The sequence below is a fragment of the Danio aesculapii genome, chromosome 14 (assembly GCF_903798145.1).
Source record: "Danio aesculapii chromosome 14, fDanAes4.1, whole genome shotgun sequence".
Classification (NCBI taxonomy): domain Eukaryota; kingdom Metazoa; phylum Chordata; class Actinopteri; order Cypriniformes; family Danionidae; genus Danio; species Danio aesculapii.
Window position 1 is genome coordinate 26,788,648 of NC_079448.1, and position 25,031 is coordinate 26,813,678.

General features: G+C 34.8%; 1 protein-coding gene across 3 annotated transcripts in view; it reads left to right on the forward strand.

Annotated features, from left to right (window-relative positions):
• Window positions 1-13,790: 13,790 nt before the first annotated feature.
• The window catches only part of arhgef37 (Rho guanine nucleotide exchange factor (GEF) 37), a 284,253-nt gene continuing 273,012 nt past the window's right edge, over window positions 13,791-25,031 (forward strand). Inside the window, exons 1-3 of one of the 3 annotated variants that reach the window (XM_056471988.1) lie at window positions 13,791-14,112; window positions 20,715-20,998; window positions 22,882-23,011. In XM_056471988.1, the coding sequence (XP_056327963.1) occupies window positions 20,723-20,998; window positions 22,882-23,011 (406 nt within the window). In that variant the 5' untranslated portion in view covers window positions 13,791-14,112; window positions 20,715-20,722. Of the gene's footprint in view, window positions 14,113-18,077; window positions 18,326-20,714; window positions 20,999-22,881; window positions 23,012-25,031 lie in introns of those variants that run through there. The other 2 variants (XM_056471985.1, XM_056471986.1) reach the window with 2 other exon arrangements.

Here is a 25,031-nt window from a genome sequence, read left to right on the forward strand (position 1 = left end):
TATTGCTAGCCTCACTCGCCTTGAGCTTTCTTTTCTCCCATAAATGTATACCATCTTGAAGGGTGTGACTGGAGAACAGTGCAGCTATAAATCTACAATCCGACCTCTCTGCAATGATCTTCTAGACCACTGCTCACAAAACACTGCCAACCCTGTGCAGTTTGACTCTAAATATTTCAATGGTTTGTTATTTCTGTGTTTTCCATTTTTATGCATTTACTTCTGTGAATGCTTAAGTTGCGGGCATGTGTGTTCGTATAATTAATGAACTGTACGCTTTACTTGTGTGGAGTGTTGCGGTAAACATGATCTTTACGAGTGTGGTGGCAGAAATGTTCTGACACATCCTGGCAGGCTCTGAAGAGAGATTGGGCTGGAAAAGTGTGGAGTATGAAGTCATAACTCTGACGTTACAGTATCTTTCAGCACTCATAAAACAGGCTGGTCAGTTTGAGTGACCTCAGAGCTTGGTGTAGGCTGGTATATAATGGTTTTATTTGTAGATGACAGGAAGGCTTATTTTAAATCAGAGTAATGAAGCATCTTATTGCCTGCAATACAGGTTTGTGAGTATTATTCTCAAGGGAAACATAAAGGATAGGAAATAACAAAACTTGTGTTTACCTTAAGATTAGTTTTGAATTGTAACAGTAATAAAAATCCATATTGCAGATTACTTAGAACCAGACAGTAAAAAGTTACATAGTTTTTGTATTTTCTTTCATTCATTCATTCATTCATTCTTTCATTCATTCATTCATTCATTCGGCTTAGTCCCTTATTTATCAGGGGTTGCCACAGCGGAATGAAATACCAACAATTCAGGCATATGTTTTATGCAGCAGATGCCCTTTCAGCCACAACCCAGTACTTCGAAACCCCCATGCACACTCACATTCACACACTCACTCATACACTATGGCAAATTTTGTTTACCCAGTTCACCTATAGCGCATGTCTTTGGACTATGGAGGAAACCAGAGCACCCGGAGGAAACCCACGCGAACACGGGGAGAACATGCAAACTCCACACAGAAATGCCAACTGGCCCAACTCGAACCAGCGACCTTCTTGCTGTAAGGTGACAGTGCTAACCAAATAAATCTAATACTAATAATAATTGCACAGCAATGTTAGTCAGTGGATTTCTACGAAGAATTCCCCAATTAAAAATACTATATAGGATATGGTAATTGGGTTTTCTGTTAGTTCGTAAGTAATACACTCACCAGCCACTTTAATAGGTACACCTTACTAGTACCGGGTTGGACCCACTTTTTTCTTCATAACTGCCTTAATCCTTTGTGGCATAGATTCAACAAGGTACTGGAAATATTCCTCAGATATTTTGGTCCATATTGACATGATAGCATGAATAGCTGAAAATTTGTCGGCTGCACATGCATGATGCGAATCTACCATTTCACCACATCCCAAAGGTGCTCTATTGGATAAGAATCTGGTGACTGTGGAGGCCATTTGAGTACAGTGAACTCATTGTCATGTTCAAAAAACCAGTCTGAGATGATTCGCGTTTTATGACATGGCACATTATCCTGCTGGAAGTAGCCATCAGACGATGGGTACACTATGGTCATAAAGGGATGGACATGGTCAGCAACAATACTCAGGTAGGCTGTGGTGTTGATGCTCTATGATGCTCAATTGGTGCTAATGGGCCCAAAGTGTGCCAAGAAAAGATCCCCCACACCATCACACCACCACCATCAGCCTGAACCATTGATACAAGGCAGGATGGATTCATGCTTTCATGTTGTTGATGCCAAATTCTGACTCTACCATCCGAATGTCGCAGCAGAAATTGAGACTCATCAGACCAGGCAACATTTTTCCAATCTTCTATTGTTCAGTTTTGGTGAGCCGCCTCAGTTTCCTGTTCTTAGCTGGCAGGAGGGGCACCCAGTGTAGTCTTCTGCTGGTGTAGCCCATCCGCCACAAGGTTCGACATGTTGTGTGTTCAGAGATGCTCTTCTGCATACCTCGGTTGTAACGAGTAGTTATTTGAGTGAGTTACTGTTGCCTTTCTATCAGCTTGAACTAATCTGGCCATTTTCGTCTGACCTCTGGCATCAACAAGGTATTTGTGCCCACAGAACTGCCCTTAAATGGATATTTTCTCTTTTTCTGATGATTCTCTGTAAACCCTTGAGACTGTTTGGTTGTGCGTGAAAATCCCAGTAGATTAGATGTTTCTGAAATACTCAGAACAGCCCATCTGGCACCAACAATGGTTTTGCCCATTTTTACATGCCTAAATGCATTGAGTTGCAGCCATGAGATTGGCTGATTAGAAATCTGCGTTAACAAGCAGTTGGACAGGTGTATCTAATAAAGTGACCGGTGAGTGTAAATACAATTCAGAGACTCGTAGGCACATATAGTTCCACATATCGGTTCACTTGCTGCTGAATATGTCTCTGAATATATCTCTGAATGTAACTCAGTTAATTGTTTCTCAATTGTTTGTAAATGCATTTTTCGTATTGTTTAGAAAGATTGGCCATACGTTATTTTATGGTACATTTCTTGCTTTTAGCAAACTATTAACTTAAACTTTTTGCTCAATAAAGCACGTCTTTGCTGCTTTTTAATAGACAGTAAGTTAGTAGTTGGATTTGGGTTTTAGGTAGGATTAGGGAGATATAAGATTGGGAGAATAAGACAATACTTTATAAGTACTAATAAACAGCCAATATCTCAAATATCACAAGTAGTTCACCCAAAAATGAAAATTTAGTCACTATTTACTCACCCTCGAGTGGTTCCAAATCTGAGTTTCTTTTTCTGTAGAAGACAGAATAAGTTATTTTGAAGTAACCTGTAACTATTGACATCCTTATAGGAAAAACAAATATTAAGTAAGTCAATGGTGAAAGGTTTCAAGATTCTTTAAAATATCCTACTTTGAGTTTAACAGGAGAAAGAAACTCAAAAAAGTTTGAAATAAGTCAAGGGTGAGTAAATGATGGCATCATTTTCTTTTTTGGGGTGATCTATATAATAATAAGCAGGCAATATTGGGAATTACTTAAACGAAACTAAAGTGTTTACAAAAAAAAAACTGTTTGTACACTTTTAGAATATCCACTGTGTACGTAATATACTCAAAAACCCAAAGCCCAATGAATGGAATGTAATGCCTGAGGGTGGAACTGTAAAATCAGTAGAAAAACAGAAGCAAATGTCCTCTTGTTGGTGCTTCGAAATGTCATAATCTGGGGAGTCTGAATAGTCTTTTTCTAAGATTTCAGTGAGGATTCATACACACCTACATATGGAGACATGCACAAACACACAAGCAAGCAACAGTTCAGTGAGCTAAACAATGACACGTGGATATGTGGAGTGTCCAACAGTTGCCCATTGTTTAGCATTGGAGCCCAGTCAAATTGAGAGATACATGTGGCACGGTGTTTGAGCGGTGACTAAGAAACGCACACGGTTGTGATTACGGTGTGTATGACTGCTCATTGAGTTTGTTAACTCGGCGTGGCTGCATGTTTCTGGGTCGGCCAAGGTACCCTCCAGCTACGTTGAGCAAAATGTACTGTTTTTACAACCTGGCCCATTACATTTTGATACAGGTTTATTTCCCCAGCTCATGGTAAATCTCTCCCCCTTCCTCAACAAGCCCCCCTCCTTACCTGGTAGGACAGATTTTTTTTCTGAGTACCTGGTTTTATCCAGCTCTGGTCCAGATGTGCATGAAGAAGAGCATGTGGCTGACCGGTGAGTCTTTATCTATTCTTATTTTGCATCCACTGTACAGTTTCTCTAAAAGACAGGGGTCAAATGTACTCACTCAAAAACTCCTTAAAAGGGACCTTAAATTGCGCTATACCAGCCGCTTTCGATTATTTGTGCCCTACAACTCTGTAAAAAGGAAAAGGCTCAAACCACAGCAGAAATTACTGAATTCTTTCATAAACGCCTGCATTCGTTCTTGCTTGCACCATTACGCAATAGTGGCTTGGCTAATGTTTGACTTGTTTCTAACGCTGCAGGACACCCATTTCCACCTTTAAATGAATACATTGCATAGCAACTGACCACCATGTCTTTAAACACAATTAGAATTGCTCGGATTTGCATGCAATTTCAAAACTGAGGCTCGTTAGTACGATTGGATTGAACGTTTTGAATTCAGCCATGTCTCTGAAAAATCATTTTATTATACAAAGGGATTTAAAAGTCTGAGGCCACATTAAAGGTCTGGCGGGATTCAAAGTCAAAATCTAATCTGAATGTTTGAAATGTTTTTTCGATAAATAAAACAAGGCTTTATGATCTAAAACATCTGGAATTCTTGATTCTAAATGGTAAATCCTGGCATTCGGTGGTAAAGTGTGTCTTAAAATGCATCCATTGTTTGTAATGTTGCATTGTATAACCCTATTTACACTGAGAGCACACCCTGCTGGCAGAGACTGACTGGTTTTTGACTGGTTGGGACCAGAAATTATTTCAAAAATACATAATTATTTTACTTTTAAGTGTATTTGACTGGTTTTTACCTAAAATTTAAAAGTTAAAAAAAAAAAAATGATGCCCATATGTTCATGAGACCAGTGACATAGTAAAGCACATATTTGTAACTTTTGATAGAATTGACTTAAGTTTTAACAGACTTAAAAAAATATATATATATATATTTATTTATATATATAAATATATAAATATATATAATATCTGAACTACATTCAGAGTTGGCCAAAAATACATTATAATGTATTTTAAAATAAAAAACCAAATACCTTAATTTTACATGTATCAAAATAAACTACAAAATACAGCAGCCTCAAATGTATAAAAATAAAATACTGTATTTTGTAAATACTACAAAATACTTTTACAAAGCAGCATGGCATTTCTTTGCAAATCTTCCTTTAATTAGACCTATTCAATCAATCTCTTTCCCAGTAAACTGACTCAGTGAAGTAAACAATATTTTATAGCAAACGTGGCCATCATCTCTATACAATGATTAATATTTTAAAAAGGTGTTAAATAAATAGTTAAATTCCTTTTTTTGTTCACAGAATTTTTCAGAAATCTAGTTTTTTACTATTAAACTCCTCAATACTCGTTGAAAAAACTGTAACAGGAGTTTTTGGTTTTTAAATATTTCATTATTGTGACATCTTAAGGCTTACGTCTTTCCTCTTTATTAACTGGACCTACTGATCAGCTACTGGCATTTGAAACAGCCGATGATGTATTGTGGGAATCGCCACTGTAGGGCTTATTTTTATGTTGTTGTTTTAACTACAAACATTTGGCATCAGTAATCCATCCAAAACTACTATTATTTGTACAGTATACTCTTTCTCCAAAGATTTTTTGAATTTAAATGGCAGAGTCAGTAACATCCATAGCACCAATCTGAGGGTGCATTTATATGTCTTGATGTAGATTTCTTACAAAGTATTTTACAGTGTTTTAAAAATACAAAAATACAAGACACTAAAGTATTTTGATACAAAATAATAAGTCATTTCCATCAGCCCTATCGAATACAAATTACAAAATGCTATTTGAAATACATGATAACACTGCCCATGCCTGACTACATTTCCTAATTGGTATTAACAGTGTTTATTGTTAGGGTTGCGGCAGGAGCTGGGAAGGCCTTATTTTCCCAATAAAGTGTCTCCCATTTGATAAATATTCTCAATTACACTCAATATAAAATTATTGCACAATATTTTACAATACTATAATACAGAGTGCCAATTTCCAATTAGTATAAATAGCAACTGCCATTATAGGAAAGAAAATACAAATACTTTAACAATGTAAATGTAATCTATAGCTGTTTGCAATTAGTAAACAGTGGCTAGCTTAAAATAATTACTACAGTTCAAAGCTGGGGAACTGTACGAATGGTTCATGTTTATTATTTATAGTATAATCAGTGTTAAAACACTTGCTGTTAATACTTTAGTGAAGACCGTGACACTTTTTTTCAGGAATATTTAAGAAACCGAAGTCAGTAAGTTAGTTTGTAACATTATAAAGTTGTTTAATGTCTTATTCGATTGATTTAATGCATCCTTGTTGAATACAGTATAATCTTCTTTAAATAAACCAAACAGTCTGTCAGTCCTAAAGTGCGCAAAGCTTTAATCAAGTTAACTCATATTTTAACATTTTTATTTCTTATGTTAAAGTTTATTTTAAAATAAGTCTCACCGAACATGATCCCTTTTAAGAAAACGTAAAACATTAAAGTACTTTAACATCACTCAATCCCCACAATACTTATTATTCATTCTTGTCTCCCATATATCTTGTGTTCCCTTGATTTTATTAGAGAGAACATGTTTGTTAACACTGCCAAACCAATGTGCACCATAATATGCACTGCCGCGTTTCCCTCCAACCTAAATTTGGACTAAGAGACAGAGTGTTGTGCTGAATCTCGATTATACAATTAGACAAGGCAATAAACGTGTGACTTATATAAGCTTAAAGCATGGCCAGCTCACCAGCCATATTTTATTGGACATGGATACCCCATAGCTGCAAACAAACCACAATTGCCTCACATCAACCTAGACTGCTCGTTCTCATCACGCGGCCATGATTGCTGGCAAACTACCAATTAGCAGCTTATGGGACGCAGCAATGCAAATGCCCCCCGACTGGGCTTAGACGCCAATCAATGGCGGGCCGAACCGAAATCAATGACACAGTTGACATGTTTTAATGGGCTCTGGGTGAAGCCCTACGCGTCTCTGCCAGGCAGGAGATTATTTTTGCTTGTGGTAAAATGAAATGGAGCCTTGCTCTCAAACCATACAACCCCTTAATTCTTCCTGCTCCAATTCGCTCTTTCACTTATGACCTATTTCTTTTCTGACCAAGTCTTACTCACAGAGAAATCGCTCAGGTAAGGAAATTGTGAGCTTGGGACATTCGAAGCAATCTTCAAGCACATCTGCACAGCAATCGAGACAGCCAGGAGGAGGTTGTGGAGCGTGCCTCTGTCTGGCAGGCGAATAAAAGGCCATGGTGATATATGTCCCGATACTGCAGTGCCAATCAATCTGAACACCCACCCCTTGGAGGAATGAGCTCAATGTTTACTTGCTTAGCACTGGCCTTTTCTCATACTCGACTATTTATGTGTGTGGGCACGTATAAGGACAAATTCAAATGGAAAGTGGAAATATTCATACTAACAATGACAACTCAATATGCTCTATGGAGGCTGTTTATGTTGGGTGTTTGAAGGAATTTTATGCGCCACAAATTCATATGTATGACTCTCTCTGTATGTGTGTGTGCGTTTATATTGTATGTGGTGAAGTGAAATGCAGGGCAAGAACATGTGGGAGAGCTGGAATAAGCCCTGGAGTGCGTTAGTCCAGGTTTTCTCTATTTCTCTTTTTTTTTTAAGTTGAACTTCAAAGGTAACTGAGCTTTTTTTCTTTCTTTCGACTTACTGGACCTGGCGGACCTCTCTAGAAAGATAAATATATTTTTAAAATGTGTACGTTTCAGTCTATTTGGTGTTGCAATGTCTGAAAATCAATAAGAAAGTCTTATTGCTGAACCATTTTTATATACAAATATATCTGATGAAATGAAGCACCCCAAAATATTTTTATTCACCTTTTTACTCGAGAAATTGGTTCATCTTCAGAACACAAATTAATTGATATTTTTCCAAAACGTAATCTTTAATCACTAATCTCTAATGTTTATGTATAAAGACATCAAAAATAAATCCATTCGAATTCAGCAGCTAAATCAAAGACCTCAGAAGCGACACAATCACTTTACATTATAAAAACCATTTCATTTAGGCAATTTCTATTTGCAAAGAAATATTGATCATTGATGCTTAGGGCAAATAAATTTGGCAATGGTTGCTAAATATGTATACTTTATGTACAAGATCTATTAACTTTCACCTGTTACATCAGCATGTTTCAGCTTCCACGAGAACCAATAAGGTTTTTTGTTAGGATTAAGCAAGTATGATGATAGGTTTGCTAAACTATATTTTTATATGTGGGGAAAAAAATAAATTAAATGTGTTCATCAGAAAACTTGAAAAAAAACACTTAATTCAAATTGAAGAACATTTTATGACATCCCTTTACATATATGAGCAATATCACACGAGTTAGCAGTGCTGCACTGCTGTGATATTGCATTTATGCAACAGTTTGATGGCATAATCCTGTATATGAAAAAAGAAAACCAAACATGGAGTAATAAACTGCTTAGTTGCAATCTAAACAAACACATTCAACTACAATCTCGACTAAAAAAGCCTCAAATGTACATTATGTTGTCCAACAGCTGCAATATTTGTCAAACTGTAGTCCTCTGCTTGCCGCTCGTGTGGACAGAGTAATAACCAAGAGTGAAGAGGCCATAGGAGTTCTGATATTGCAGAATATCACACGGCTATCAGGCAATCAGATTCGAGAACCAGACAGAACTATAAACTGTATATATAGTTTTATTAAATATATAAAAATATACATTGATTAATAAAGTGATAACACACAGATGTGTGTGTGTGTGGTCTGTACTGGTTTTGGTGGTTTACAAGGACAAAAATCTGTATGAAGACATGAGTATGACCTAGTTGTCCTTTAAGTTGGTTTATGAGGACATGCCTTGTGTTCTTTTCATAATTCAAAATGCTTAAAAATCATACTTAACGGGGTCTTTTGACATTTAAAATTTGCCACCGATTTCCTGTGATGGTTAGGCTTAGGGGTAGGGTTGAATCTTGGGCCATATAAGCGGTTTATATTGTATAAAATACATTATGGAGAATCCTCATGAAAAACAATGCCTACATGTTTGTGTTTACCTTGTATTCATTAAATTGTGGGGACAGAATGTTGCCATCTGTGTAACCACAGCTTTACTACAGATATTACGGTTAAACTGGTTAGTATAGTAAAAAACTCAGTGTCTCAGTAGCACTGTCATCTCACAGCAAGCAGGTCGCTGGTTCGAGTTCTCCCCGTGCTCCAGTTTTGCCTAAAGACGTGCGGTATAGGTGAATTGAACAAACTTTGGCCGTAGTGTTTGTGTGTGAATGTGTATGGATGGTGGATGGATCTCCAGGGTCTCTTTTTGTGATTTTGAAGTGTCAAAATTATTAGTAAATATACTTTCAATATATGAACAAAAATCTCTTGAAACGACAAGTAGATAATTACGTCTTAATTTTGATAAGAACTCACTTTGAAGCGGCAGAAATGTTTGCGGTTGTTCCCAAGGCTTTTACTTGCGCCTACTGCCCCCTCCTGGTGAATACAGGAATTTAGAAACACAGAATCTTTATTGTCATTCATTGGCTGTCAGAGTAGGACTTCTCACCTAAAATGACCCCCTGATGAGAAACTAATTTCCCAGCCCTCAAAGGACATAATAGTCAGCACTTAACATAAATGACAAAGGTGACTCATGCTGTTGGCTATCACACTACAAATGATGGGGATCAGGAGACTAAATTAGCCTTTTTTGCTCTCCCATTGAGTGATTCAGCCATGCTCGGTTTGAATGAATGATTCTAAATTACAGCAAATGTCCACTCTTAAGGGATTTCTGCTTAACTTCGTCCAAAAGCAGTCCAAATAAATATAACATGCAGCTGGAGATTGGTGATATCATTACTGAACAAAAACAGCAATCTCTCATTGTTATTTGGGTCTGGAACGTATTATTATCTTAATGTATGATTTGATTGTTGTTCTTTCAGGATTAAATCATGAACATTGTGCTAAAAAAAAAAGAAACTGCAGGTGAATAGGATAAAAAAAAGCAACTAATAGTTTCATCGTTGTTTCCTGAATGGGAAACCTGTAATCATTTACTTTCATAGTATTTGTTTTGCCTATGGAAGTCAATTATTACAGGTTTCAAACTTTTTTTCAAAACATATTAGATTTAGTGTTCAGCATAAAAGGATAACTTATAGCTAGAACTACTCGAGGGTGAGTAAATGGTGAATAATTTTTCATTTTTGGGTGAACAGTTCTAAAAACAGAACATTGGGTAAAATTCATTTTTAATTTTTATTTTGACATATTAGGTTTTAGTATAGGAGATTTTGTGAAAAGCTTTTTAAAAAATTCTGATATGAATAAAACTGTGAAGTATGGTGTGTGCAAGCATTGCTAAAGTGAAGATTTATGGCTCAGTGCATAAAAAAAAAAAAAATTGGGAAAGAAAAGCCTTAAGAATTATGCATTGTAACTGAAATCTACAGACATAATTGACAAAATAAATATTTAAAAGTGTATTTCGGATGTTTTATTTTATTAGACGAAAAAAAAAACAGTTTATGAAAGCCAAAAATGGCAGAATTGGCAAGTTTTTGCCCACAGAGCATTAATTTTGAACACCCTTCAGTTCAGTGTAGACTACGATTTTGATTAGAGGATAGAATGACAGGTTTCTGTGTGTTGTGGTTTTTGTTTTATAGGATTGGGCTGTTATCTGTTGCCATAGCAATGTAAAACTGACCTATACCATGTGTGTAGCCTCTATTCTCTTGTGTCGAATTGAACGCTTTTTCTGGGAAGGAGCTGCAATTTACCTCACAAACATCAATATCCAGGAAACAACAGCAGGGGAAATCGGAGTCTGAATCAAGCATGCATTCATGGAAGAGTTATGTATAAAATGCACTAAATGTCAGAGAATAAAATATGTGCACAGAGACTATTTTACCTCATTTTGTTCTTTCTCAATTGCTTGTGCAAAATATGCAATGAATGTCATGGGCATCCTGTCAAATCGATGAAAAAAACAACCTTTCTAAGAACAATTTAAGAAGATTTGTGATGCTATTAGAAGAAAGGTAGCACTGAAATTGTATTGTAGCATGTACAGGCAGCATTTTTGTTTTTCATTTTTTTGTGCTTCACTTTTGAAATTTGTCAGTAAGTCAACTGTAAATGATAAGCCAGGCAAATAGAAAAAAGTGCACTACAGAAATAAATGACTGTAAGATGTAAATATCCAATGTAGTAATGCAGTCAGTAAGAATAACTTCAGTCTAATCAGTAAAGAATTTAACTAAAATGTGTCTTAGATTCTCATCATATTAATTAAATGTAATTCACCTACACAAAAGAAATAAATGTGCCAATTGCATAAAAAAGTTTTCAATTGCAGCTGTCGATCTATTTTATTCATTCATTCATTTTCTTTTTCTTTAATCTGGGGTCGCCACAGCGGAATGAACCGCCAACTTATATGTTTTATGCAGCGGATGCCCTTCCAGCTGCAACCCATCACTGGGAAACATCCATACACACTCATTCACACTCATACACTACGGACACTTTAGCCTACCAAATTTACCTGTATCGCATGTCTTTGGACTGTGGGGGAAACCGGAGCACCTGGAGGAAATCCACGCGAACACAGGGAGAACACGCAAACTCCACACAGAAATGCCAACTAACCCAGCCGAGGCTTGAACCAGGGACCTTCTTGAGGTGATCGTGCAACCCACTGCGCCACTGTGACCCCTCAATTTATTGTCTCTTGTGGCTTGTTTATACTGTTGTTGTTACTGTTTTTACAATATTAGATGTGCAAAATTAAATGACAGTTGGGAAGACAAGCAAAGGGGGTATAGGGTGTAATACGTGTTCGCACTAAACAAGTCAAAACAATTACAAAAATTCTATTGATATGTATGTTCTTAATATTTGGTAATCACACTTTACCTTTTCACATACTCAGGCAGTGTTAAAATTATTAAAATATTCTAGGCCAACTGCTACTTCATGTACTGACCATAACCAATGTTTGCTTGCATTTGGCACCCAATGATTATGAATTTTTTTACCCTTATAACCAACTATCAGATATGCCTGAAGTAGGGACCGTGGGCCAAAGTTGGCCCATTGTGACCTTTGATTAGGCCCACCATCCCATCTGAGAATGATAGAGAGAGTTGGGGCAATTAACAGAGGTCGTCATTTTTAATTTGACATAACCTATTTTGCTTGTTTGCTTTATTGCTGAGCTACAAAAAAAAGCAAACAGAAATTAAATGGTTTAATTAAACGTAAATGAATCTGAGTAAATACTGCAAATACCGCCACTCAACAAATAGAAGACTATGCAGAAGACATCAGCAAGCAAGTCATGGCCAAAAAACTAGTGTAACTCCATTCTGTCATAAATGAGATTTGTTTTGTTTATTATTAAATAAATTAGGAAATTATCCATGGCAGCTATACTTACCTTCGGCCCACTACCTTTAATAAAGTTTGGATTTTGGCCCTTCACATAAAAAGTTTGGGTACCCCTGAACTACATTAATGGTTGTTGATTATCTATTCTACTCTGTCTAAATACACTTATATAAAGTTTTGTGGACTGCCAAATGGCCACATTATTAAATGTAGGCCTAATGCAGGCCTAATAAAAATCTACATGTACTGTAGTAACAGTAGCCTATGTAAGAATGTGTAAAGCAATGTTAGATTTAAAATTTGTTAGTACCTTTTATGTAAAACTTAAACTCAATAGAATGTGAAAAAATATTTGACTGGCAAGAAACATGTGGATTTACACAATATATAAAATCTAATATTTGTGCACAAAACAGACTAGATTTGATGAGCAGTAACGATAAATAACAAAGTGGAAAAAAACTGTACACTTTAACATCTTAAACCTTAAGAGCATTACTTGTATCACTGTTATTTTAGGTATTTTGGTATTTTTTAAAATGTAAATATAAAAATTAATGAATTCCCTAGTCATTTCAACACATGTCGAAATGGTGGCTCAGTGGTTAGCACTGTCACCTCACAGCAAGAAGGTTGCTGGTTCAAGTCCTGTGTTCTCCCCGTGTTGATGTTGGTTTCCTTCGGGTGCTTCAGTTTCCCAGGACATGCGGTATAGGTGAATTCAATAAACTAAATTGGCCATAGTGTACAGTATGTGTGTGTGTGAATGAGTATGTATGGGTGTTTTCTGGGTATGGTTGCGACTGAAGGGCATCTGCTGCATAAAACCTGTATGCCGGAATAGTTGCCAGTTTATTCCGCTGTGGCAACCTCTGAAATATTGTCTAAGCCGAAGGAAAATGAATGAATGAATGAATGAATTTCAACGCTCTAGCAACCCATATACGACTGATGTATGATAGCCACAAATATAACTACTTAAAAAAAAGTGTCATTTATGTTTTCTTATGAAATGTGCTATGCAATTTAAAATCTTAAAGACATTTAATATGCAACAGTTGTACAGGAATGACTTTAAACTTATGTGCTCTAGCAGAGACTTTTAATTTTTGTATTGCCCATTTATTTAATATGGGACAAATGACGGATTTAAACTTAAAGAGGACTTGATTTTGTGAACCAAGCCCTCTTTTTAGTGTGTTTTCTGACTTCGTGGCAAACTTTTAAAAAAGTAGCTAAGACCGCTCAGATAAAGGAAACTCTTTTTAAATTTCAGAAAAACACAATTTTGCCTCAAAAAATGTCCTCTAAATCAAATTTCTGAATAATTTGATATTACTTTTTTTACATTTGAAAAGAAGTTTGGTATTTTTCTATTATTATTTTTCTGTTATTGTCCTTGGATGTTCACCGAGGTTCACAGTACCTCAGGCGACCACGCGATGTCTCTGTAATCCAAATCAACGCTCTAGCAAACCTAAAGCGTATGTTTCTTGACAACGGTTTGTGCTCTTATTTATTCACTCCCGCGTGCGATTAATCGATACTGCTGTCAAATCCGTTTATGAAATTCATAACAACGACCTTCAAATGCCACCCTGCAGCATGCATTTGTATTAATAGGCGAATGACAAAAACAATTATGTCACGCATTTCATGACTAAGCTGATCTCGAACGGCATGATCGGAATGCGTGACGCGGGGCCTGAACTTAAACCTGTTTCTGAACGCGAGGACTATAAGGACAGGTGCTACCGAGGCCATTAAACGCGACGCCAAGTTAGTCTCGCTTTCTAGCTCAGGTGACCAGCTTAACAGAGCGTTAAAATGCCCGTACTTTAGATGTATTACCACGCTGTGTCCGAGGAATCTCCGCTGTAAACACCGACAAGTAAGAACGCAGGTGAGTTACTGTACTGTACTGTACTGTAAAGTTGACGGATGTTGCTTTGCGTTGGCTGAGCGTCAACCATAACATTAAAGGGACAGTTCAGCCAAAATTAAAGTCCTGTCAGCTGTCATGTTTTTATTTATTTTTTTTACTCATCATCATGTTGTTACTGTCCCGCTTGTCTTTTTTTGTTTATTGTGTAACTTCTACAAAACCAATTAAATTTCATTATTTCATTTTTTTGTAGACGTTACACTACATTCAAAAGAAAATGGTGACTTTTTTGTAGAAGTTACTGTACAGTAAAAAGAAATGGATGACTTCTAGCATTCAGCCTAAAATTACTGAGGTAAAGTTGGTTTTATTTCTTTTATTTCTGATTTCTTTATCAGTTACCTGTAACTATTAACTTCCACAACGAAAGGAAAAACAAATACTATGCCAATGTTGTCAGTGTAAGTCAATAGTTACAGGTTTCCAGCTTTCTTCAAAATATCTTCTTTTGTGTTCAACAGAAGGGAAAAAAAGTCAAACTGGTTTGGAACAAGTAAAGGTTGAGTAAATGATAACAATTTTCATTTTTTGGGAAAACTACCCATTTAAAAAGAAAAACCATCTAAACAAATTTGTTCGTTTTAAAGGGAGATGCTAATAGTCTAATCCTATTTAATGAATTATATTTAGCTAATAGTGCCCCCCTAGCAGACTCGGAGATTGGCAGTATGTATACAATATGTAGCTTATATAATCATTTTAATACTGAAAAAAGAGTCAATCAAGATAGTTACAACAATTTAGTTAACTTATATTTAAGTTAACTCAATAGGGCCTGTGCATACATGGAAAGACAGCTTTTTAACTTACTTTCTTTACTGGCTTATTACTTTACATTTAATAGGTTCCTTTAAACATCAATCAGCCATTATGTTTGATTGTCACATTCGTGCATGCTTGTTTTAAACCAAACTATTAGAGGAATCTGTCTTTTGTTGTCTCTATTTTATACTAGTAGTTACCCTTATAACTAGCATATTGTTACGCGATTTATTAGTCTTTGCCTCATCGTTTTTAGTGTTATAATTAGTGTCGTTCCCAGTAGCGGTAGGCATGATTAAGACAAATGTGAAATACTGTTTTACAGGGGCGATTTTAGGATTTCCATTTTAGGGCGGATCAGGAACAGATCCTTTTGGGGTAAACAAAGAAAAATTTTAATTCTTAAGTAAGAATTTAAAAATAATACACTAAAATTAGGGAAGTTTAATCAGAAAAATAAGTGAGTATACCGAGGGTATATGCAATTATTTATCCTCAGAAGTGGTAATACCCAAACAGCTCGTGGAAAAAAGTAAGCATACTGAGTATACGTGCATATAGCAAGGACTACACCACTGGTGCTAATGCTGTTTTGAAGTCATACTTGCATGTGATTTCAGACCGAATATTCAAAGCACCATGGTAAACAATATAGGGAGCATGTCACAAGCTGTTACTGAACGAATGTGCGAATATAAAACCAACTTTAGTTCAATCTAGGCATAGGACAATAACTGTTTTCAAGGTATACCGAGGTTTGAAAAAGTCAAGGTTTTAAAACCGTCAATATTTTCTGCAATACCGTTCTTAAGGTATGTGTACGATTTTTTATTTATATATTTTTTGTTTTGTTTTTTAGGACAGCTGTATCTTTAGCAGAAAAAATATCTAAAGTTGACGTTTCAAATTGTAAAATAATCTGTTTTTGAAACAAATGAAGAGAGCAGTAGTCAATATTTCATTTAGCCTGACATGTTTACTCTTTCAAAATATTTTAAATGTTTCACAAAATAAAATATATTGTGTTCAAAAGGAAAAAAGTTTTAGTTTTTTACCCAGACATTTAAAACGAATACATTTTAGAGCAGTAATTACAATACTGTGAAATTTTTCACATGGTTATCATGATATTTTTTATCAAGGTTATCATACCGTCAGAATCTTATATCGGCCCATGTCTACCTCAATCCTAAAATTGTGGTCCTCCGAAGGAAATGGCTCTTTGAGGCTTGAAATAACTTGAGGATGTAAAAACTGTAATATTTTTTAACAGTGTTTTCAATATATGTTTTAATATACTGTTTTTAACACAGATGTTTTCTCATTTTTGTAAATATCTTAGCTGTTGTTAACATATCGTTGACTTTCTTGAAGCAAGACTGCTGGTCAGTAGAGTAAAAATATATGTTTATTTTTTTAAAAATTTCAGAAAATAGACAGACAGAAAAAGGTGCTTAAAATTTATTTAATCTGGCAAGTCATGTATGAACATGTACCTCTGTACTTATTTTTTTACAATATACATTAAAAACTAAAGTTTGGTGTGTGTGAGTGCTACTAAAATGAAGATATGGCTCAGCTCAGTAGAAAAAAAATCTCACAATGTCTGTTTTTGCTTGGAGTGTCTTGCTATTTGGGCTAATGTGTGATGGTTTATTGATATGGTATTACTTTTCATTACTTTAAAGTGTTTTAGTCCACAACTAATTTAGTTTTTGAACTTTTTCTTTCTTGTTTGTTTTGTGAAATTACTAAAGTTGAAGCCATCCAGATGTGTAGTTTTGTTCGCAGTGTTTTGTTACTTAAACTGAGTAAAAACACACTAAACCTCCACATTCAGCATATGAATGCAGTCTGACAGGATGTGAGACTTGACACTTCTAACAGTGAGATCAGTGATCTCCTTAAAATAAATCAGCATTAAAGAACATCTAGTTTTCGAACTGCATGTTAGAAATCTTGTTGTGGACAGTTTATGTCTGCTTATCTTTTATTATTATTGTTATTATTCATTCATTTATTCATTCATTTTCTTTTCAGCTTAGTCCCTTTATTAATGCGGGGTTGCCACAGCGGAACGAACCGCCAACTTATCCAGCACGTTTTACGCAGCGGATGCATTTTCAGCCGCAACCCATCTCTGGGAAATATCGTTATTATTATTATTATTAGTAGTAATAGTAGTAGTAGTAGTCGTAGTCGTAGTATTTTTAATATCCTTACATGAAAACCTAATTCTCTTTGGTGATGTATATTTCTATCTCAAAATTCAATCAACAAATTATGCATAGAACTAAATGTCCACCTATACATTTAAATTATTTGCTCATAAAAATCCATCACACTAACATGTATGTTATTTTACAGAAGATCTTTGTATCTCATTTTCTGAATATATTTATCTCTAGTGAGATACAGTGCATGTAAAGTACAAAGTTTAAAGTGTGTGTGCTCTCAAGGAGTAAACCCATGAGCTTAAGCTCAAAACATACTTTAGTTGTGTATGAAAGGTTCCAAGTGCTTGTCACACACATTTCATAATAATCTTATAAGTGAATGTAAGCACGAAGTTGGGGCTAAAATCAAACGTATAACATTATATTAGATTATTAATGTTAATCACAAAAAAAGAGAGGGATGGAAACACTTACTGATTTGTTGTTGTTTTTTTTACTTTCTCATCTTCTTGTAATGAGAGTACTTGGAAGAAAAGCTATTTATATTATATTTTCTCCTCTTTTGTATCCGTTTATATCCTATATTATATTTTCTCTCTCATGTAGATCAAAAACCAACATGTAATGCTATGCACCAGTTAACTGTGATCTGATTAACCACTTATAAAAAAAATGTAGTGAAAAAAATGTATCCTAAAATACTGTTAAAAGCTCAAATTCACTCACTTAAATCAGGATGTGTTCAAAACACTTGCATTAATTGCTTTAGCTGCTTAACAGCTCTGTCCATCAAGTTAGCAAGTTGTTTCCTGGCCCACATGGGGCTTTTGTTGCTTTTGTTTACTGCAGTTGCCGAATGTGTGTTTGTGAGTGTGTTGTGGACCAGCTCTTGAACTCCTGCCATCCAATCCGCTTCATCCAGCGCAGGCGTCACTTCCTTACCAATGGCTACTGCGGGCAATCTGTGCATTCATCAAAGTGTGTGTACCGGCAGTGGTCCTATCCGGATCCCCACTGCTAAAATCCCACCTCCCCCGGCTCAGTCCTCCCCACTGACCCACCCATCCCCCCTTTCCTCACACACCCGTCCCACATGAGGGCCTGCAGTGTGACTCAGTGGACAAACTTACACCAGTCTGAGAGTGTGTGTCAGGCTTTCCACAGCCACACATCTCTCTTCCTTTTTTTTTCAGCGCAAGAACAGCAGGGTTAGCCCATCCCGTTCTGTAAAGGTAATGATGCATTACATTGTTTTTTGGGATTGTTCTTGTGGTAAACCTGTCATTTCTACGCTCCTTAAGTAGGGGGTTGTTATACTGCAGTGCAGCACTCGTGTTAGAGAGTGAGCGTATGCTCTCTGTGCTACATGCTGACTTTGTGGTTTTCGCTTTGAGTGTGCCGGCCTTGAACACTTGCTACAAGCTTGTTGTTAATGCCTACGGATGCAGTATGCACTTGCAATGTATTTTTATGTGGTTAAAGATGACTGTGAGTGTAGCTAGAAATGTGGGGTTGATGATATATGTTTCCTTATCTTTTAAATGACTGCTCAAATATCATAAAGTTTGCCTTGTCAGACTTTGACCCAAGTTTTTTCTTAAGTTAGTTTCAGTCTGTTGGTCTGTATGATTCTAAAGGGATTGTTCACCCAAAATTAAATTAAAAATCTCCATTACCCAAGATAAAAATTACTTTTTGTTCTCAATAAAGCAGAAAGAGTCCTTGGTGATGCATAAAATGTTAGTCAGTGGCAACTGGCAATTCGAGAGTTCACCAGATTTAATATTAGAGGTTCCTGACGATATATTGACTAACTGAACATTATAAAAAAGTAGTTAATGACCATCTGAAATGTAAAGCATATTGACGCGTAATGATATGTTTCATAAGGATGAATGATGATAACATATGCGCAGCACTGTGAGCTGATGCTCATTGTTTACAGTGGAGAAGGTGGACATTTGTGTTTTACTGTTTGTCATAATGATCTATACCTGTGCTTATTTTGGAAGATGATTGTTGAGAATATGCTCAGAACAATTTGCAGAGGCTGTTAAATGTAATAATTTAAGAAATAATGTTCAGTTTCTTGCATAGACCAATCGTTTCACTTTGTAAAACCTCAACATGTCATCAAGAGCCATAGGTAGGCCCACATAGAATCTGCGTGCGCAGAAATCTGCAGATTTCTGCTTATTGTTAGCCTATCGAGTCTATTTATTTACCTGTGTAAATGTGTGTACATTTATATTTATTCAGTTTTTTAATTAATTTCAGTAATATTATTAACAAATATGAAAAGGTTCATATGATTTATTTACAATACAGTTTGTAAAGTAATATTTTTTGTCTTTTGGTAGATATATGAGAGACTTGCTTTGTTTACCAAATAAGTAGATCTAATTGGATTTGCTAAACCTTTTTTTTTTTTTGGTGTTTAATAGAAGAAAAAACTACATCTGGCTGGCATAAATAAAAAAAAAAGGTGCAAATAGATGTTATCAGGCTAATACAGTAAATTAACATCAAAATTTCATGTTAGCCTTCAAAAATATCACTCTAATGGTTGTTTTATAATGAAATGAGTTGTAACTGCAGTCAGAAGCTGTCTTTTCAGGATCTTTTGGAAGCATGGGGGTCTTTAGACACATGGTGTTTTACCCCCTCTTGATAGATGACAATACAGGGCACTCCGCTCTTTATGGGTGGTCCTTATATGTTTGACAGCAGAGTCTGCTTTCTGTATGTAATGTAATAGTCTTGATTGATGATTCATTTAAGCTATTTTGTGTGTGTGTGTGTGATTAAGCTTAGGGTGGGTACTTGCAGTACAAATAGCATTCTTAAGGAGCGTTTACGCTGACCACTAATTGCAGCTACAAAGAAAACGGAAGTTATTCATTTTCATTTTGACTTGAGTATTTGACTTCACATTTTTCAAATGTTCAGTGACAAAGTGAAACATGCATATGTACAAACATAAATATGGATCTACAGAGTTTTTTTTTCCTTAATCAAGCGAGTAATGTCTTTTTCAACTAAAACTATAAAAAAATATATATAAATAAATAAATATAAAATATTTAAGGATAAATAATAGGATAAAATTAATTTAAAATACTAGATAGTAAAACCCAAACTTCATCCAAAATTAGAAATGTCACCATGATAACTAAATCAAATGTTTTAAGTACTAAAATGTAAGTTAAAGCTAAATGGTACTATTAAGGAAAGCACTTCACATAATTAATACAATTTTAAATGAAAACTTGTAATTTAATATTTTACTATGTAAAAAATTTAAATAATAATAATTATTATTAGTATTATTATTATTATTGAAGTTATTAAAACTGAAAATTACAGTAAATTCAATAAACAAATAATTTAGCTTTTTGTGGGTATTTGCAGACGTTTTATTTGTTAGGCATTAATTGCATTATACAAGTTGTAAGTTTTAGACGCTAAAACCATTAATTATAGAAAATAGCAATAACAATATGTCATTTTCTCCAAGGACATATGACACAATGTTGTTTGAAGTACTTGTAAAAACTCAGTCTTTTCAAATTTTTTTTTAATTTGGAAATCTAAAAACTGTTTAATCTTTATTCATTTTAGACCGTCTCATGGCAAATTCCCTGAAAGCAAATGTAACGCTGAGAGAGAGAAGGGAGAAGGAAGGGGCTAAAGAGATGGACGACACGTTAGAAGAGCTTGCAGAGGAAGAAGAGAATGAAGAGGAGAGGAAGGCACGGGCTGCAGCAGAAGAGGCAGCAGCCAGAGAGAGAGCCGCTCAGAGGCAGCTCATGGCTATAGAGGAGATGGTGCATACGGAGAAGAACTACCTGAAACATCTGCAGATCTGCACGGTCACCATAAACAGCAACCTGCAGAAACTACAGGTAGACAAGTTTCAGTTGAACTACAGTTAACGTCTGACAGATTTCATAGTGATGGAAGGATTTAGTTTTTTCATGGCCAATTCTGAATGACATTTTATTTATTTATTTATTTATTTATTTATTTGATTGTTTGTTTGTTTTTTATGTATTTATATAAAAAAATTGCCAATTCTGAATTGATTTAAGATTTTTTAAAAAGTTTTTTGTTGTTTTAAAACTCAATATAAAGTAAACATGATGATTTGATTTTAGCTGTTTATGCTATGTAAAAACATGCATTTGAAGACCAAATCATTAGCCTTCCAGTGAAATTGTAGTTCTTTTCCAATTACCAAATATTTCCCAAGTGCTGTTTAACAAAGAGAATTTTTAATTCTAATGACAATACATAATATTTTACTAGTTATATTTCCTGATACTACTATTCAACTTACATATTAAAGGCTTAACTAGGTTATTAGTAGGCCCACATGGAATCTGTGCGAGCAGAATTCCACAGATTTTTAACCCATCATTAATATGAAAATGTTCACCTGATTTATTTACAATACAGTTTGTACAGTACTTTTTTTTGTCTTTTAGTAGATGTATTATATGAGAGACTTGCTTTGTTTACCAAAGAAAAAAGTGAATCTAATTGGATTTGCATTTTAAACATTAAATAAAAGTTAAAAAGATATTATTTTTTATTTCACATATTAAGGTTTTAATTATGATACTCCCAAAATAATTCTGCAGAAATCCGCAGATATTTACCAAAATTCTTAGCAGAAATAGCAAAAAACGTCCGCAGATTCTGACTGGCCCTAGTTATTAGGTTAATTAACTAGGAATTCAAGTATTTTGAATGTTAGACAAGTCATTGAACAACAGTAGCTTCATCTGTAGCCAACTGAAAAAGAATGTAAAAACTGCTTTTATCCCAGCCAAACTAAAAGAAAAAAAAAAGATTTCTCCTGAAGAAAAAATATAAAGGAATCACTGAAAAATTCTTTGCTCTGTATGCCTATGCAAGCTCACTCTCTGTCTATAGGTGGTGCTTATCCTTGGTTAGTGCTGCAAGCAATGCTGCTGTTCAGTGTTGAATACATGAGAGAATCACAGAAGTACAGAATAAAAGGAGCTTAATAATTGTTCACTTTTTTTTTAAATGAATGCAGTATTTCTCATTCTCTTCAGTCCTTTCTCATTAGGTGCTTGGCCGTTCCAATACAGGATGTCTGTTGGTACATCAGTGCTCCATCTCTCCACTCCATTTACATGACCTCAATACATTACAGATATGCTCACAGAATACAAACCTAACAGATCACTCAGATCATTAGGATCAAATAAACTAGAAATTCTAAGAGTTTAGTCAAAGCAGGGTGAATCGGCTTTCAGCTACTACGCCCCTGCTGCTGGAATCAGCTTCCAGAAATGATCAGATGTGCTCCAACATTAGGCACATTCAAATCAAGACTGAAAACACATCTGTTTAGCTGTGCCTTTACTGAATGAGCACTGTGAACACGTCCGACAGATCGCACTATTATGTCTTTCTTTTCTTTTTCATTCTTTTCTTTCTTTCGTTTTTAATCATTTTTATTCTTTGTTTTTATTTTCTTATACTTGTCTCTTTTATTCCTGTTTATGTAAAGCACTTTGAATTACCAATGTGTATGAAATGTGCTAAATTAATAAACATGCCTTGCCTTGCCTTCGTATTCATACTATAAAAACATTTCAGTGCAGTTTGTAATGTATTGTAAACAACAATGCAAAAAACATTACTTTAGCAGCAGTGCATTTGGAGCAGTTCATGGGTCTCTAATATTTGACTTTTATAGCCATAATAGGTAAACAAGCTTTAATAATACCATCAATCATTATGTCCCTTGCAGCCTCCTCCAGCAAACCTGGAAAACATGTTTCAGCACATAGATGAAGTTATGGATGTTTCCAGTAGACTCCTGAGTCTTCTAGATCAGGCACAGATGCATCACAGTGACCCAAAATATCTGGAAATATTGTGTGAGTACATCCGGATAGACCGGAATTTCTGGTTCACATTTTCTCAGTTTTCATGTGCTTACTCAGGAATGAAAATATTTTGCACCCTTGAGCTCACCGACGAAGAATTTCTGAACTTGTATTTCAAGATTAGATTGATGATGTTTTAGGGTAGGAATGTTCTGTGTAAATTAGCTAATGTTGTTTTTGGAGATTGTTATTTGACCATACTTTATTACTGTTTAAAAGTGTGAAAGACTTGTAATGTTTGTTTGCTTGTTGATTTTTTTTTTTAATCTCACCAATTCAGATATATAGTACAAAAACATAGTCATGTTGTGTCAAAGCAGCTTAGAAAATTGAAACTGTGTCAGTCCAGTTTTCAGAGTTTAAGTTCAGTTTGGTTCAGTCCAGTGTGGTTTAATTTTCACTGCTGAAAGTACAAACACTGAAGAGCAAATCATGTTATAGAATTGGGAAATTTTTAGCGCAGTTTTAAATGAACTTTTAAAATAAATTCTCAGTAGAAAAAAATAAATTTTATCCCAATGAAACTTTCAGCATTGTCACTGTAGTCTTCAATGATTGAGAAATCGTTCTAATATTTAAATGTTCTGCTTAAAAAAATCATATTTTTTTTAATTATAATTTTTCCCCCTGTGATTCTTTAATGAAAATTCGGTTCAAAAGAATAACCTTTATTAGAAGTAGATATTGTTTGTAACATTAGAAATTATTTACTATTACTTTTTTATGTGTCCTTACTAAACAACAGTATCAATTTAATATTATTTTAAAAGGTTACTGACCTAAAGTGCATTAGAGTAATTCAAGTTTATACTCCGGGTTCGTATGGGTGCAGGAAATCCTGGAAAATGCTTGATTTTTTTAGTGTTTTCAAGGCTAGAAAAGTGCTTGGATTTTGGACAAAGTGCTTGAACCTGCTTGAATTTGTAGGGCTCGAAATTGTGACCATTTTGGTTGCATATGCACATAAAACTTTATCTATGTGAGCTCAAAATATATTTGCATAAAATTGTTACCGTGTGACCAGTTTTCATTGCAAAATGTTTACCGCATGCGCGTGTTAGTCCTAACCTAAAGTAATATTGACAATAATAAAAAGTAATATTGATGAAAGCTTACAAACTATGGTTTCCATATTTGGTGACTGATTTTCAAAACAGTTGACATAGGAACAGTCCATAGTTTGCAGCAAGAATATTCTCAGACTCAGAATTTTGAATAGCAATGCACATGAAATATCATAAACGACTGGTCATAAATGTTTAGTACTACACCCAAACAAAATCAGACTGTGAGCTCATTTTTTTGAGATATCAACTTTAGAAAGAGTAGAAAGAGAGAAAAGTAGAAAGAGACCAAACTTAAAAAGATCCAATAACTGAAGTTTTTTTTTTTTTTTTTTACCATTTTTGGGTTAATTATCCCAATAAATCTATGCTCCAAAGTGTTTAACAATTTAAGTTAAAATATCAAGTTCTATTTTTTGAAATAACACAATGGATTTAAATGTGAAAAAGTACATACAGCATATATAAACGTAATTTACCATGGATGTTAGGTACTGAAAAAGCAAAAAATGCACCTTGAAAGTGCTTAAAATACTGGAATTTAAAGTTGTTAAAGGTGTAAGAATTTTATTTTTGAGACCAGGCATGAACAGACTTTATACCAGGTTTATACCAGATGCTGACTATAGACCAGGTTTATACCAGATGTTAAATTGGCCAATCTAGGTTGACACATTTTTATTTGCGGAAGAATAATGTACCACCAATGTGTAATCCCTGTCAAGCCTCTCTTTCTATAAAACACATTTTATTAGAATGTGAAATTTTAAGTTTGTTTTTTTTAATCAAAGCACATTGATGGATTAAAACTTGAACTGAACTTAGAACTGATATAAAAAAATTATAATAATAAAATAAAAGAGGATAAATATAACATGGGAAATCCTGTTTCAATACAGCTAAATTTATGTTGGGACATTGTGGTCACTCTTATATACGGTAGAGGT